This window comes from Lepidochelys olivacea, assembly GCF_965140295.1.
Source record: "Lepidochelys olivacea isolate rLepOli2 genome assembly, chromosome: 2".
In the NCBI taxonomy this organism is placed as follows: domain Eukaryota; kingdom Metazoa; phylum Chordata; order Testudines; family Cheloniidae; genus Lepidochelys; species Lepidochelys olivacea.
The window spans coordinates 105,735,351-105,752,105 of NC_140412.1; the positions used below are offsets into that span (position 1 = coordinate 105,735,351).

Here is a 16,755-nt window from a genome sequence, read left to right on the forward strand (position 1 = left end):
TTCCACTGTTATAGGATACACGGGGCCCTGCTAACATCATTTGTTTTGCTTGAGTCAAGGCTTACCAACCAGCAAGCACCATATGAAGATCTTCAGGACCGGACTCAAAAGTGGGGATGGGTGGGGAGGAACTAACGCAAGAAGTGGAAGGATCCACTAGTAGAGTTCTTCCATCCTGAACAATATATAGTGTCTGATTGACAGAGGTGGGTTGGGAATGTGCTTGATAAATCTGCAGGAAATCAACCACTGAAAGAGAAATTAATGGATCCTCAAACCAGCTAACTCTTTCAAATACCCAAATAAGGATAACCAGTACAGATGCAAGGGGCACACCCGCACATTGCTATATCTATAAGGAAACTCTAGCGGAGGTCTAAAAGAGCTTTGCCTCTAAGACATGGCAAGTATTACAGATATTAACTTTATTTTGGTGGAGATTAAGTGTTCTAGTTTGAATAGCGTGGCAAGTGCTGTATTAGACAAAGCTAACATTCATCAAAATGTTTTTCAGGTGAAGAACCAGAATGATAAAAAGAGGTTGTGTGTTGAGGTTAACATTTATATTCTGAACATATTGCCTCTGCACGTCCATACTGTGAGTTTTCATGCCCAGCTAGGCAATGACAAACCCTACTGCAAAGTAATTACCTCTTGGGAGAGCATTTGCATAGTGGTGCTCCCTCTTAGCATTCTAGAACCAAAGGTGTAAAAGTCCCCTCTTCCCAAATGTCCCTGAGATACCTTCTATCTCCGGGTACATCCCATAACTCTCCAAAATAGAGGGGAAGAGCATCTGCTTTCTGAATGTATTGATTCTACCGAGACAAAGAGTTATTTTGCTCAGTAACATCATTCTCTTTCTTGATGTTGCCTCCATAGATCCTTACTGTTGGAGACTAGCTAGCAGTGATAATCCTCAGAAGGAAGGCCGAGGAGTCCTTTTAACTGAAGTATTATTGACATACCACTTTCCCAAATGGAACATTCAATCTGTATTGAAAGAATAATGCTTCCTAAGTAGGTATAATTCAGGTTCCATACTGTAGATCTAATCTATCTTCACATATGAATAAAGGTTGCAGAAACGGCCTCTCCTTTAGTAGAAAGGGCTTTATGTTTTCCTGTTACAGGAACTTTAGCAAACAATCAGCCTATCTGAATACAGAATTTGATCCATTTAGATCATCTCTCTACTGCAAATGATTAGCCTTTAGCTTTTTCATCAGAAGCCACAACCTTGTCTTATTGGTTTCTGACTCCTAAGATCTGACACAAGGATCTTGGATCCAATGAGGCCCTATCATCCTTGAACTTCTGGGATCCAACAAATGACCATATGTCTTTAGATTATAGGAGGCCACTTGCACTAGGGCATAATCAGAACCAACCTTTGCCTGAGTCTCTAATAGATCAATGCATGATATAGGATGCCTGTTTCCCCTTTGCTTTCTGTCCTTCTTAAAAATAGAAGCAGATGGAATCAAGTACTGCTCAGACGTTTAGAGACCCAGTTGGTCTACACCAGGGGTGGGCAAACTTTTTGGCCCGAGGGCCACATCTGGGTATGGAAATTGTATGGTGGGTCATGAATGCTCACTAAATTGGGGTTGGGATTCAGAAGGGGGTGTGGGCTCTGGGGTGGGGCTAGAAAAGAGGAGTTCAGGGTGTGGGAGGGAGCTCCGGGTTGGGATGTGGGGGCAGGGGTGAGGGCTTTGGCAGGGGGTGCATGTCCCCTCTCTGGCTTGGCCAGGTGGCTCTGTGCACTGCCCCATCCACAGGCACCGCCCCTGCAGCTCCCATTAGCTGCAGTTCCTGGCCAATGGGAGCTTCAGGGGTGGCGCCTGTGGACAGGGCAGTGTGCAGAGCCCCCTGGCTGCCCCTAAACGTAGGAGCTGGAAGGGGGACATACCGCTGCTTTCGGGAGCCGCAGTGTGGTCCCTGACCCCACTTCCCAGCTGGAGTGCGGGAGCGGGGCAAGCCCAGACCCCGCTCCTCAGCAGCAGCTCGAGGGCTGGATTAAATCTGCTGGCAGGCTGGATGTGGCCGGCGGGCCTTAGTTTGCCCACGCCTGGTCTACACACACAGGGAAAGGATCCAAAGACCTCCTGTTGTGATGGGCATGTCTTCTGCAACTAGTTTCAGACCATAAGAACCTCCCAGCAACACAGAGCTTGATCCTGATGGACCACAGAACTAAATGGGCAGAGACCTAAAGAATCTCATGGCACCATGGTCACTGGGATCCTTCCCCAGTGAATCTGATGACTCCTTAGGCAAAGACTCAGAAGCACCTTCGGGAACTATGATTCAATCCTGGGGAAGCTCAGCAGGGATATTTTGTCAGTCCTGAGCACCGACATCTTTCCCCATATGCCACAGTAGAGGGTACCTAACAGTTAGACAAAGTCTAAACATGCAAATAGCTAATTACAAACCTACTGCTAGATAATGCTTTGAACCAAACCGACAGAGTGATTATATAGCACAAATGCCAATGCAAGGATTGGGTTTCTCACCTGCTCAGGCCAGTCACAAGAGAAGAACTGAGTGACAGTTTTGGGGTTGGGAAGTAGGAGAGCTGTGATACCTGTCGGTTCTAGAATGCTGGACTAGACTGCTTTGGTGAGCTATTAGAAACAGAATGCCTGTATTTGAAGACATCCCTGACCTGGGCTGGAGTTGTGAAACAATTAATGAAAAAGAGTCACAATGCTCTTGTGTTTGTCTGGCATGGATAAGAGCTGTTCTGTAGTCATTGTAAATCTGCCATGCCTGGGTGTTTTTGTGGGGTAGTACCTTTTGAATGTAAAAGCAGTTGGGATGTCTGGATAATTGAGGCAGATTTTAATGACTAGCTTCAAAACTGAAACATGGAACTTGGCCAGTCAATGTAGTAAAAAAAAAAAAAAAAAAGAAAAAAAAAAGCCAGTGTGATGGACAATTTTGCTGGAACACAAATCTATTTCTCATGCTGAAGTCTGCATTTCTCCCTATAAACCTAACATTGATACAGTCCCTATATCAGTTAATAATACAAACATCCAAGAAACACTGATTTTGTTCCCTCTGCAGCAAAAAGGAACCGATTCAGGTGACACTCTGCCATGGATGTTGTAAGACATATTAATTTGCGGGATACAAGTCACATGATTATTGCTGTGTAGGGAGCTGTCTCTTAGTCCTGTATTGTTCACTGTTTCCTTAAGTGTGGGTTTAATAGTTGAGCTGAAAAAAAATGATGAATAGTGGTGTAGATGATAACATGTCTCCATCAACAAGAGTGACACCCAAAATATTTAATATACGTGCTAACCTGGGACACAGTCATCTGCCAATGAGCTCATGGATTCAGACATCATAATAGAAATGAGACCAGAAACAGAGGGAGGAAAACAGCTGATGAGACTATAGAATAGGAAGATCAAACAGTTATGCCAATTCACAAAGAAACACAGATGTGCCAGTCGTATTGATTTTGCATCATGGACGTGGGGAAAATAAGACCAAGATTCCAACTAGCACTCATGTAATCACTCGCAGTCTCATGCTCTGCCCTGCAGAATCATAGAATCATAGAATATCAGGGTTGGAAGGGACCCCAGAAGGTCATCTAATCCAACCCCCTGCTCGAAGCAGGACCAATTCCCAGTTAAATCATCCCAGCCAGGGCTTTGTCAAGCCTGACCTTAAAAACCTCTAAGGAAGGAGATTCTACCACCTCCCTAGGTAACGCATTCCAGTGTTTCACCACCCTCTTAGTGAAAAAGTTTTTCCTAATATCCAATCTAAACCTCCCCCACTGCAACTTGAGACCATTACTCCTCGTTCTGTCATCTGCTACCATTGAGAACAGTCTAGAGCCATCCTCTTTGGAACCCCCTTTCAGGTAGTTGAAAGCAGCTATCAAATCCCTCCTCATTCTTCTCTTCTGCAGGCTAAACAATCCCAGCTCCCTCAGCCTCTCCTCATAAGTCATGTGTTCCAGACCCCTAATCATTTTTGTTGCCCTTCGCTGGACTCTCTCCAATTTATCCACATCCTTCTTGTAGTGTGGGGCCCAAAACTGGACACAGTACTCCAGATGAGGCCTCACCAATGTCGAATAGAGGGGAACGATCACGTCCCTCGATCTGCTCGCTATGCCCCTACTTATACATCCCAAAATGCCATTGGCCTTCTTGGCAACAAGGGCACACTGCTGACTCATATCCAGCTTCTCGTCCACTGTCACCCCTAAGTCCTTTTCCGCAGAACTGCTGCCTAGCCATTCGGTCCCTAGTCTGTAGCTGTGCATTGGGTTCTTCCGTCCTAAGTGCAGGACCCTGCACTTATCCTTATTGAACCTCATCAGATTTCTTTTGGCCCAATCCTCCAATTTGTCTAGGTCCTTCTGTATCCTATCCCTCCCCTCCAGCGTATCTACCACTCCTCCCAGTTTAGTATCATCCGCAAATTTGCTGAGAGTGCAATCCACACCATCCTCCAGATCATTTATGAAGATATTGAACAAAACCGGCCCCAGGACCGACCCTTGGGGCACTCCACTTGATACCGGCTGCCAACTAGACATGGAGCCATTGATCACTACCCGTTGAGCCCGACAATCTAGCCAACTTTCTACCCACCTTATAGTGCATTCATCCAGCCCATACTTCCTTAACTTGCTGACAATACTGTGGGAGTCCGTGTCAAAAGCTTTGCTAAAGTCAAGAAACAATACATCCACTGCTTTCCCTTCATCCACAGAACCAGTAATCTCATCATAAAAGGCAATTAGATTAGTCAGGCATGACCTTCCCTTGGTGAATCCATGCTGGCTGTTCCTGATCACTTTCCTCTCATGCAAGTGCTTCAGGATTGATTCTTTGAGGACCTGCTCCATGATTTTTCCAGGGACTGAGGTGAGGCTGACTGGCCTGTAGTTCCCAGGATCCTCCTTCTTCCCTTTTTTAAAGATTGGCACTACATTAGCCTTTTTCCAGTCATCCGGGACTTCCCCGGTTCGCCACGAGTTTTCAGAGATAATGGCCAATGGCTCTGCAATCACAGCCGCCAATTCCTTCAGCACTCTCGGATGCAACTCGTCCGGCCCCATGGACTTGTGCACGTCCAGCTTTGCTAAATAGTCCCTAACCACCTCTATTTCCACAGAGGGCTGGCCATCTCTTCCCCATTTTGTGATGCCCAGCGCAGCAGTCTGGGAGCTGACCTTGTTAGTGAAAACAGAAGCAAAAAAAGCATTGAGTACATTAGCTTTTTCCACATCCTCTGTCACTAGGTTGCCTCCCTCATTCAGTAAGGGGCCCACACTTTCCTTGGCTTTCTTCTTGTTGCCAACATACCTGAAGAAACCCTTCTTGTTACTCTTAACATCTCTGGCTAGCTGCAGCTCCAGGTGAGATTTGGCCTTCCTGATATCATTCCTACATGCCCGAGCAATATTTTTATACTCTTCCCTGGTCATATGTCCAACCTTCCACTTCTTGTAAGCTTCTTTTTTATGTTTAAGATCCGCTAGGATTTCACCATTAAGCCAAGCTGGTCGCCTGCCATATTTACTATTCTTTCGACTCATTGGGATGGTTTGTCCCTGTAACCTCAACAGGGATTCCTTGAAATACAGCCAGCTCTCCTGGACTCCTTTCCCCTTCAAGTTAGTCCCCCAGGGGATCCTGGCCATCCGTTCCCTGAGGGAGTCGAAGTCTGCTTTCCTGAAGTCCAGAGTCCGTATCCTGCTGCTTACCTTTCTTCCCTGCGTCAGGATCCTGAACTCAACCAACTCATGGTCACTGCCTCCCAGATTCCCATCCACTTTTGCTTCCCCCACTAATTCTACCCAGTTTGTGAGCAGCAGGTCAAGAAAAGCGCCCCCCCTAGTTGGCTCCTCTAGCACTTGCGCCAGGAAATTGTCCCCTACGCTTTCCAAAAACTTCCTGGATTGTCTATGCACTGATGTATTGCTCTCCCAGCAGATATCAGGAAAATTAAAGTCACCCATGAGAATCAGGGCATGCGATCTAGTAGCTTCCGTGAGCTGCCGGAAGAAAGCCTCATCTACCTCATCCCCCTGGTCCGGTGGTCTATAGCAGACTCCCACCACTACATCACTCTTGTTGCACACACTTCTAAACTTAATCCAGAGACACTCAGGTTTTTCTGCAGTTTCGTACCAGAAGCCACTAATAAGAGGAAAGTGGTTAATTTTTTCAGTGCTGGTTTATCTTTTTGGATCTTTGAATATAATGACTGTACCATACAGTACACTGAGCAATGTTTTTATACTTTATACTTTTTACCTTTTACTTCAGACATATTGAAGGTAATTTTCATGGGCCTGGAACTGTATTGTTTTCTGTGCTAGCAAATGAGTACGCTGATAAGAGAGGAATCAGCTGTGGACTCTATATGCTTTGTTACATAGTTGAGTGTAGCAATCAACCAAATGCAAGGATTAGATGGAAAACTGCCTAAATCTATTCTTTTAGCTAAATTCTATTGCAAACCAATTTAAAAAACAGAACAGCTGCAAACTAGGCCCTTCTTTACTCCTCTTCCATTAACCAGAATTCTGAACTTAGTTTTTCTCTAGAACAGCAGGTGACCATAACACTTAAAACAGTAAAAAGAAAAGGAGTACTTGTGGCACCTTAGAGACTAACCAATTTATTTGAGCATGAGCTTTCATGAGCTACAGCTCACTTCATCGGATGCAGCTGTAGCTCACGAAAGCTCATGCTCAAATAAATTGGTTAGTCTCTAAGGTGCCACAAGTACTCCTTTTCTTTTTGCGAAGACAGACTAACACAGCTGTTACTCTGAAACTTAAAACAGTGCAGAGAATGTACCTATCATCAGTCATCATAGAGAAACAAAGAACTCTAAACTCAGATCTTAGCTAATAAAGACAAGCTGAAAAGCCTTTTAATACAAATTTTTGTTTGTAATTACAGATAAATCTATTTGGGCATAAGCTTTTGCAGGCTGTAAGTGGGTTATAGCCCACAAAAGCTTATGCCCAAATAAATTTGTTAGTCTCTAAGGCAGGGGTGTGCAAACTTTTTGGCCTAAGGGCCACATCAGTGTTGCGAAACGGTATGGAAGGCTGGGTAGGGAAGGCTGCCTCCCCAAACAGCCTAGCCCCCACCCCCTCCCACTTCCCGCTCCCTTACTGCCCCCCTCAGAACCCCCAACCCATCCAACCCACCCTGCTCCTTGTCCCCTGATTGCCCCCTCCCGGGACCAATCAGGGGACAAGGAGCAGAGTGGGTTGGATGGGCTGGGGGTTCTGTATGCAACGGTCCCCTATCCAACCCCCCACCCCTCTGCTCCCTGTCCCCTGACTGCCCTGACCCCTATCCACACCCCCACCCCGACAGTCCCCCTGGGACTCCCACGCCTATCTAACCCCCCATTCCTTATCCCCTGACCACCCTCCCCAGAACCTCCACCCCATCCAACCACCCTCTGCTCCCCGCCCCCTATCCAACCGCCCCCTGCTCCCTGTCCCCTGACTGCCCCCCAGGATCCTCTGCCCCTTATCCCACCCCCCTGCTCCCCATCCCCTTTCCATGCTGCTCAGAGTGGCAGGACTGGCTTATTAGAAAGCCACTGGGAGGTGGGCGGGTGCAAGCCGAGCTGCGCAGCAGGAGTAGCGGGCCAGAACGCTCCCCACACGGTGGCGTGGCTGCGGGAGAGGGGCTGGGGCTAGCCTCTTTGGCTGGGAGCTCAGGGGCTGGGCAGGACGGTCCCGTGGGTCGGATGTGGCCCACGGGCCATAGTTTGCCCACATCTGCTCTAAGGTGCCACAAGTACTCCTTGTTGTTTTTGCTGATACAGACTAACACGGCTACCCCCTGAGATAAATCTATAACTTTCTTTTAAGACAAACAAAATAGTGTATTATGTAGTTAGAGTTATGTATCCATAAGAAGCCATCTTTCAGCCTTATCTACATAAGAGCTATGCTTTTTTAATCTGTTATGAGGTTTTAAAAACATCCCTCTACTTTTGGCCGAACATTTCTCATGGTTAGTCTCAGACATTGAGAACATTTTAGAAGTTATATAAAATTGGGAAAGCAATTTCTGCATTATGCAACTGCATCCGATGAAGTGAGCTGTAGCTCACGAAAGCTTATGCTCAAATAAATTTGTTAGCCTCTAAGGTGCCACAAGTACTTCTTTTCTTTTTGTAAAAAAATGTTACTTTTTCTCTTTATATTAATGAGTTTGAGTTAATAGTTTTTATATGAGTTTCTCTTTTACATACAAGGAATATTTTTCTACATAATTAGAATAATCTATTTAGGGAAATATGTGCAGCTTAAAGATGTATCAGAAAAGCACATACAAATATATAAAAAGTTTGTGAATTGAAAACTTTAACAGAATAAAAATAAATGCCAACATTTTCAAATGGGCCTTTAAAATTGTACCCATAAATGTTGATTAGGTCCATGTATAAATCCTGCATATACAAGAACAAAGGTATTTTGTATGCATAAGTAGGGTAATTCAGCATCTAACTACCCAAATGGTCTAGGCAAACAAGTTTGCATGTGCAAATGTGAGTTTTATGTATGGGAAAAATTTTAGGGGCAATTTCAGAGGCCTAACATAAGAACGGCCATACTGGGTCAGACCAAAGGTCCATCTAGCCCAGCATCCTGTCCACTGACAGTGGCCAATGCCAGGTGCCCCACAGGGAGTGAACCTAGCAGGTAATGATCTAGTGATCTCTCTCCTGCCATCCATCTCCACCCTCTGACAAACAGAGGCTAGGTACACCATTCCTTACCCGTCCTGGCTAATAGCCATTAATGGACTTAACCTCCATAAATTTATCCAGTTCTCTTTTAAACCCTGTTATAGTCCTAGCTTTCACAACCTCCTCAGGCAAGGAGTTCCACAGGTTGACTGTGCGCTGAGTGACGAAGAACTTCCTTTTATTTGTTTTAAACCTGCCACCCATTAATTTCATTTGGTGCCCCTAGTTCTTATATTATGGGAACAAGTAAATAACTTTTCCTTATTCACTTTCTCCACACCACTCATGATTTTATATACCTCTATCATATCCTTAGTCATATCATATCCCCTTAGTCTCCTCTTTTCCAAGCTGAAAAGTCCTGGCCTCTTTAATCTCTTCTCATATGGGACGTGTTCCAAACCCCTAATCATTTTAGTTGCCCTTTTCTGAACCTTTTCTAATGCCAGTATATCTTTTTTGAGATCAGGGGACCAAATCTGTACGCAGTATTCAAGATGTGGGCATACCATGGATTCATATAAGGGCAATAAGATATTCTCCGTCTTATTCTCTATCCCTTTTTTAATGATTCCTAACACCCAGTTGCTTTTTTGACTGCAGGTGCACACTGCGTGGATGTCTTCAGAGAATTATCCACGATGACTCCAAGATCTTTCTCCTGATTAGTTGTAGCTAAATTAGCCCCCATCATATTGTATGTATAGTTGGGGTTATTTTTTCCAATGTGCATTACTTTACATTTATCCACATTAAATTTCATTTGCCATTTTGTTGCCCAATCACTTAATTTGGTGAGATCTTTTTGAAGTTCTTCACAGTCTGCTTTGGTCTTAACTATCTTGAGCAGTTTAGTATCATCTGCAAACTTTGCCATGTCACTGTTTATCCCTTTCTCCAGATCATTTATGAATAGGTTGAATAGGATTGGTCCTAGGACTGACCCTTGGGGAACACCACTAGTTACCCCTCTCCATTCTGAAAATTTACCATTTATTCCTACCCTTTGTTCCCTGTCTTTTAACCAGTTCTCAATCCATGAAAGGATCTTCCCTCTTCTCCCATGAGAACTTAATTTACGTAAGAGCCTTTGGTGAGGGACCTTGTCAAAGGCTTGTTTCAAAACTGTACCCAAAATGTTTTAAATACCATTTTTCCTTTTCTTCTCCCTCCCCAAGAGTGAAATCTTTACATTCACAAGCATATCACTGAAAGTGTTGCTATTAAAGACTTGAACTCATGATTTTGTAGTTTCCTAGCAAAAATTAATTACACCAAACTTCCGCAAAGGTGCATCCTATATTTACATAATACCTTTCATCCTTGAGACTCCCAAAGCACACCACCGAAAAGCAGCCCACAACAGTTGTTTTAACAGGGCCCAGCAGAAGTATAAAAGTTTAGGAATAAACAAAAATAACAAGTAACTGAATATCCCTAAAAAGAAAAGGAGGACTTGGGGCACCTTAGAGACTAACCAATTTACTTGAGCACCAGCTTTCCTGAGCTACAGCTCACTTCAAAGGATGCCATTCCACAGCCAACTGGCAATGCAGGTGCCCTTTACCCAGTTGAAATTTCAGATGAATAATTATACGCAATCAGCTCATCGGGCCTGACACCTTTACTCCGGTAAAGAGCGCTGCTGGATCTTTAACAACAAGACCTGGCCAGGGTCAGTTTTAGATCTAATACAAAAGCTGGCGCGCCAAGAGCACAAGGCAGGGGGCCGATTCAGCCGTGGCTCCGAGGGAGAAGCATGCCACCCGCCCCGCAGCACGGAGCCCGCTGGATCGTGCCGCCTCAGCGGCACCCCAGGCCTGCCCTGAGCCCGCCCAGCGCGCGGTAATCAGCGCCCGAGCGGCGGTCTCGGTTTCGCTCCTGACGCGGGGCCGTTCGCCCAGCAGCGGCGCTAGAGGCGGGCGCAGTTTCCCTTCCCCCCGGGGCGGCCGCCGCTGGGCGCTCGGACTGCCGCTCAAACCCGGCCCCGGGGCGCCACCTAGCGGCTCGCCAGCCCCGCCCCAAGTACCACGGGCGCAGGGGGCGCCTGAGCCGGGCTCGCGGGTAGCGGCGGCCGGTAAGACCGCGCGCGGCGCCGCCGGAGAGCGCGCGCCAGGGGTTGCGCGCGGCCGCCGCTGGCTGGGCTGAGCGGAGTCTGGGGACGAGCCGCTTCAGCGGTCGCCGCGCATTTTCTTCCCCAGGCTGGGGGCGGGGCAGGGCAGGCGGGATGGGGGGCGGCTGGTGCCGGGAGCGTGCCCCTTGCTCTTTCCTTCCTCGGGTCTCTGGCTGCACGTGCGCTCGGCCGCCCCGCGCCAACCCCCTGCCTGGTTGCTTCTTTTTTTTTTTTTTTTTGGGGGGGGGGGGGTTAGTCGCCTGTGGTCTGAGCCTGGGTGCAGCCTAGGGGGAGGCAGGCAGCCTGGGCGCCCAGCTAGGGAGGGGGACTGGAGGCTGCTCCTGAGCATGTGGGTGGGGAGGGATTTTTTTTTTTGCTGCCTTAGAGGAGGCTTTGCCAAATTCGCCGGCGCTGCACAGCGCTTGGCTTGGCAAACTGCCGCCAGCTCGACTCCCTTTCCCCTGTTGGGAAGGGGTTTACACACCGCGAGGCGGGGACGGGGGAGCCGCTTTCTTAAACCCATACAGTGTCTGGAGAGCAAGACCTGAAATCTCTTTCGCTAAGTTAGTGGTGTGCCCTGGAGCACAGAGCTGCTCCCCACTGAAGAGGGACTTGACATTCTCACTATGCGAGGTTTTTTTTCTTTTCTTTTCTTTTTCCCCCCATATCTAGTGTTTTCAGGTTACAGGTAAACAACTGCTAGCCCCGGTGCTCTTTGATGCTCTTCAGGTCATCGCCATTCTAAAGATCCTACGGACCGAACTGCTCCCAGTGACGTCTATGCAACCTCCTTGTGGTTATTGAGGTTGCACAGATGGAACCGACTAACTTTTAAAAAACAGGGTTTTTTGTTCACTAAAATAAGAGAGATTCTGCTTCTCCCTCAGTCTTAGGCTTGGTCTCTACTAGAAAATTAGGTTGGTTTGAGCAGTGTTGTTAAATCGACCTAAGTTCCCATGTAAACAGTGCTGGGTCTTCCATCCACCTAGCTACTGCCTCTTGGGGGGTGGATTACCTGTGCCAACGGGAGAACCTGTTGTAGTGTTTTAAGTGTAGACAAGCCCTTCTGAGTTGATGAATCTGCAGGCCCAACTGTTAAGGGGCAGCAAAAACTTAAGTTACTACCATCAACAGACGTTCTTTCCACACGTTTTTTTCCTGTACGAACAAGTATGCTTTTCACAGTAGAACTGAACTTTAGGGCTTAAATCTATGGAGTCTCTATATCTGTAAAGTCTTTCACATGTCAAATCAGAGCCTCAGTTTTAGCCACACCTTCAGTTATCCAACTTTCATATCCTCTATCTTGTGCAGACGGTGGATCTCTTAGTGTTTGGGGGAGAGGGGCATTTTGGGTAATAGGCAGTGCATGTTAGTGTAATGGGGTATCCATGAACAGCAGCAAGAGAAAATTAGAAGTTGTGTGTTTTGTTTAAATTCACAAAAATGCCCCCCTTGAACAGAGATCCATTAGTTAGTTGTGGTGTACTTTTCATTTAGATACCTGTGTGTAATGCATGTAAAGCCTCCTACTTATTTTTATTTTTTTAAATTGTGATAGACCATGTGAGAGTCTCTCAGCGTGCCTTGTTTTAGCTTTCTTTTAAAAACTTAGATGTGAGCTTGAAAGAAAGTTTTTAAAGAATGAAAGGGTCTGAGATGGGCTTGTGGGTGCGTAAGAGGGATGTTTCCCAAGACTGAAGCTAAATAAACTTGTTAATGTGTTTACAAGACCACACCAAAAGAATGGAAAGCATTAAGGCCTCAATCCTGCAATGAGCTCTGTGCAACCAGATGCCCATTGAAGTCAATGGAACTCTACACTTGCATGGGGGGCACCCATAAGCAACTTGCTGCAGAATTGAGACTTAAACTGGCAGTTGAATTGCCTTAAAGAATCTTTATGGTGGCATTCTACTTCAAATAGTAAATAAGAAGTAAAATGATACATAATGTTGTGCCCTCTCACCAAGTGTGCTGCAGAAAAGATGTTCTCTTATCTTCTATTTCCTCTTTTCTCTGCAGTTTCCACTGACCTTGGTAATTTAGGATTATTGTAGACCATTGATACTCAGACCTCAGTGATTCAGGAGCCAAACTAGAAATCTACATTACCCAAAGAGCCACAGTAGTGTGAATTCATTGTTTCATTTACTGTAGTACTAGATACTCATATTTAAACAGTATGGCAGGGGAAATATTGTGTGCATGTGTGTAGATAGATGTATATCTCAGCTAAAATTGGTTAATATAATAAAAGCATCCTGATTGATTAGTTAAATCAGTGTTTTAATATGTGCTGCAGAGAGCTGCAGGGCACACATTAAAGAGTGACTTGTGGCTCCTCAGCCTCGGTCTGAGTATCACTGTTTTAGACTTAAAACTTCTAAATATTTGCCTTCTAGACAGACTTAGACAAAGAGCAAGAATGGCAGAGAGACCTATGTGGGAGCAAGTTGGAACAAGTTTTGTGCATCTTTATTACCAGCGTTTTGATACCAGTAGAGTAGAGCTAAGTGCTCTCTATGTAAGTATCAGTTTGACTTTGCTCAAACTTTTAACTTCCTCATTGATCATTTTAAATGATAAGTTATGGGCTTGATGTATTCTGTAGTCAAACTTCCACTACAAAGACAGTTTGTATGAGGCAATGTTTCTGTCTTGGATAGAATGGAATCAAGTACATATCCCCCCCAATTCTAATTCCTTAAACTGTCATTTTACCCTATAAAATATGATTCTTGGTAAATATTCCTCTCTTCTGTCAACAATTGTGGGATTTTTTTAAAATCCATTTTTCTGAGTAGCAGAAATGTCAGGGTGAGGGAGTGGGAGTTGTTGTTTCACTTGCTGGAGAACTTGAACTATGAGAGATCTGTCACAGTGAAGAAACATCAAAAACTAAAAGGGGAAGTGGTGAAATTTGCTTTTTTAAAATTTTCTTAACTTGATTCTGCCATTCTTCCATATGAACTGTAGGCCCTCTTAAGACCTCTGTGGGGAAACAGAAAGAAGTTCTTAAAGTGGGGTGAGGATTGAATATGAAACCCCTACAGCCCTAGTGTAAGTGATGGCAGAAGCTAGGCCAAAAATAGAATGGGTGGGTCTACTTCTTGAAAGCTTGCTTGACTCTGCCAGTATCTCCCTTTCTGATCACAAGCTGTACCATTTTTGATAACTTATTAGTCATGTTCTGCATAATTTCCAGTTGTAACAAATACTCATTTGCTAGTGACTAAATTAGATTATCAAACGCTTCATGTGTATCTCTAGGATTCTTTAAGCCAGTGTTTCTCATGGACCAGTGCCAGTCCCTGACACAGTTTAGGAAGGCAGCAAGCTGGTACCTAGTATCAAAAAGGTTGAGAAACACTGCTTTAGGCTACATCCCTCAGACCTTTCAATCTTACCTCATTTCTGTAACATTGACATGAATGACTTAGACACTTTGTTCTCTTTTTCAGACAGATGCTTCTTGCTTGTCCTGGGAAGGACAGCAATTCCAAGGAAAAACAGCCATCATGGAAAAGCTGATGGTATGCTTCTGTATATGTTAAAAGTGGTTTTAAAAAACAAAACAAAACTCTGAACTGCTTTGTTGTCTCAGGATTGAAAAACCAATTAAACCTGCACGCTTCCATGTGATTACAGGTAGTAGAGAGAACACCTGTACCTGAGTTGCAGAACTTTTCAGAGTTCAAAAAAATCTGATTGCTGCAATGAAACTGATGTTAAAATTGCATTGTAAGGTTCCATGTTCGTTCAATAACATCTGCTTAATTTACAAGTCAAATATATTTTTTCAAAGTGCCAGCACCTCAAAGTTAAGCTGAGTTCTTTCCTTGCTCTTCCCTACAAATAAGATGTTCTGCAGGCTGAATTCAGCCCTCTGTTATGCCTGTGAAACCTTGTTACTGTAGTTGAGGGATGAATTTGGCCCTGTAGTTGAAACTTAATGCACAGATCTGTTGATGGATGAGGCAGTATAAAATCTAACTCTCTTAGCTAGGTCTGCTCTGCTAACCGGAATCAAACATATTAAACTTGTTGGTAAGTTTCAGCAGATAGGGTTCTGAATACACATGGGAAATAAGAGTAACTGAGTAAGAAGTTGCCATTTCTTACAATAGTCACTTTTTAGTTTGAGTAAACAGTACAAAAGTGTTAAGATGCAGCATATTTAAACACCCACTTATTAAAACTTTCTTAATATCTAATCCTTTTGTTGTTGTTAAAGAATCACATACATAGATCTGTATGCCAGTTGACCATATGGAAATTGGTCGTCTTGTGATATGAGGAAAGAAATATTTAGAAAATTTGCCTTCCCTGCAAGATCATTGAGCAGGATTATTATACAGTGTTACAGGGGGGATTTCCATTCCCTCACTTGACACAATAATACACTTTTCTAAAGCACAATATTATAGTTAACTATACTAAACGTTGACTTTTTTCTATCAGATTTGCTTTTGTTTGCACTATTAAGACTTGACATTCATATGGCCAATTAGTATTTTGTGTATTAGCTGCATTGTATGTCTAACTCTCTTGGATCAGGGACCACGTAGAGTACCAAGTACACTGCTGGAGCAGAAATATTAATGGAGTCAAATACTTGCATTAATATGTTTAGTGTTTGAGTTTCTTTTTTAATCCCTCCTAAACAGAGCCTTCCATTCCAAAAAATCCAGCACAGCATAACATCTCAAGATCACCAACCAGCGCCTGATAACTGTATACTTAGTATGGTGGTTGGTCAGCTGAAGGTGAGACTGGCAAACTGTAATGCTTTGACTAGTATGTAAGGAGAAGCTTGTTGGTCTTAGAAATACTGCATTCTGCTACTGCATTTAAATAGTTTTGTAATTAAAAAGAATTCCTGTTTGAGCGTGAGGTAATACCACTAATGCTGTGTCTTGATGTCAGTTGAACAGACTTGAAAAGAAAGGCAGTGGATATTTGATACAAGCTATGCTAATAGACTTGAGTAGTTGGAGGGGGTTTGGCTTGGATATGTGGGCTATACGTCCTACTTCTAACTTACTATTTTATTTATTTATTTAGGTGGATAATGACCCAGTGATGGGGTTCCACCAGCTGTTTGTTCTCAAGAATATTAGTGACAATTGGGTTTGCACCAATGATATATTTAGACTGGCCCTGTACAACTTTGCTTGAATATTTTTCTGTTCTCAAATGTCTGTTTCTACTACCACTTTCAAATCTGACACAAAAATAAATAAATTGTTTAAATTGTTCTGTGGTGGTTTATGCAGTCTGTTGATTAAAAGACCATGCACTTGCTAGCTTGTGCTTCTCTTCCCGTCTCCTAACCATATCTTGGTGTAATATTGGCTTGTAAACTGTAGACAGCAGGAATGTGAATTGTTTCTATATTATCATAATGATAGCAAGTTTCCAGAGTCTACAATTTACTATCTATGAACTATAGTTTTCTAGAAAAGAGTTAAGTATCAGAGGGGTAGCCGTGTTAGTCTGGATCTGTAAAAGCGGCAAAGAGTCCCGTGGCACCTTACAGACCAACAGACGCACTGGAGCACAAGCCTCCGTGAGTGAATACTCACCTTGCCAGATGCATGACAAAGTGGATATTCACCCACAAAAGCCCACGCTCTAACACGTCTGCCAGTCCATGGCGCCACAGGACTCCTCGCCGCCTTTCTATAAAAGAGTTGGCAGCACAAACTCCATGCAAGTACTTTGTAGCTATGGGATGATTAGTGGTTGTGTCTCATGAAATGCACTTTTCAAATCCAGTACTTTCAGAGAATGTGAAAGCAGTGCAACTTGGTATAAAATTTGTATATGAACATAAGTAGTAGTGGTAAGTGCTTCCATTACAAACTTTG

General features: G+C 44.3%; 1 protein-coding gene across 3 annotated transcripts; it reads left to right on the forward strand.

Moving 5' to 3' along the window:
- The first annotated feature begins 10,478 nt into the window (after window positions 1–10,478).
- On the forward strand, window positions 10,479–16,108 carry LOC311517171 (nuclear transport factor 2-like). 3 transcript variants are annotated; one of them, XM_084621742.1, is made up of 5 exons: window positions 10,479–10,614; window positions 13,288–13,409; window positions 14,347–14,418; window positions 15,553–15,651; window positions 15,950–16,108. In XM_084621742.1, exons 2-5 carry the CDS (start codon window positions 13,311–13,313, stop codon window positions 16,061–16,063), a joined length of 384 nt encoding a protein of 127 aa, XP_084477868.1. In that variant the 5' UTR covers window positions 10,479–10,614; window positions 13,288–13,310; the 3' UTR covers window positions 16,064–16,108. The 3 variants fall into 3 exon arrangements, with proteins under 3 accessions (XP_084477868.1, XP_084477869.1, XP_084477867.1); XM_084621743.1 differs by lacking the exon at window positions 10,479–10,614 and adding an exon at window positions 10,663–10,846; XM_084621741.1 differs by lacking the exon at window positions 10,479–10,614 and adding an exon at window positions 11,278–11,515.
- The last annotated feature ends 647 nt before the right edge of the window (window positions 16,109–16,755 follow it).

What these genes read in the sequence shown, in the direction of transcription:
- LOC311517171 (XM_084621741.1), top strand. An exon ending in TAGAGCTAAGTGCTCTCTAT is followed by an intron (nt 13,410 to 14,346) that starts GTAAGTATCAGT and finishes TCTCTTTTTCAG; the next exon opens with ACAGATGCTTCTTGCTTGTC. An exon ending in TGGTGGTTGGTCAGCTGAAG is followed by an intron (nt 15,652 to 15,949) that starts GTGAGACTGGCA and finishes TTATTTATTTAG; the next exon opens with GTGGATAATGACCCAGTGAT.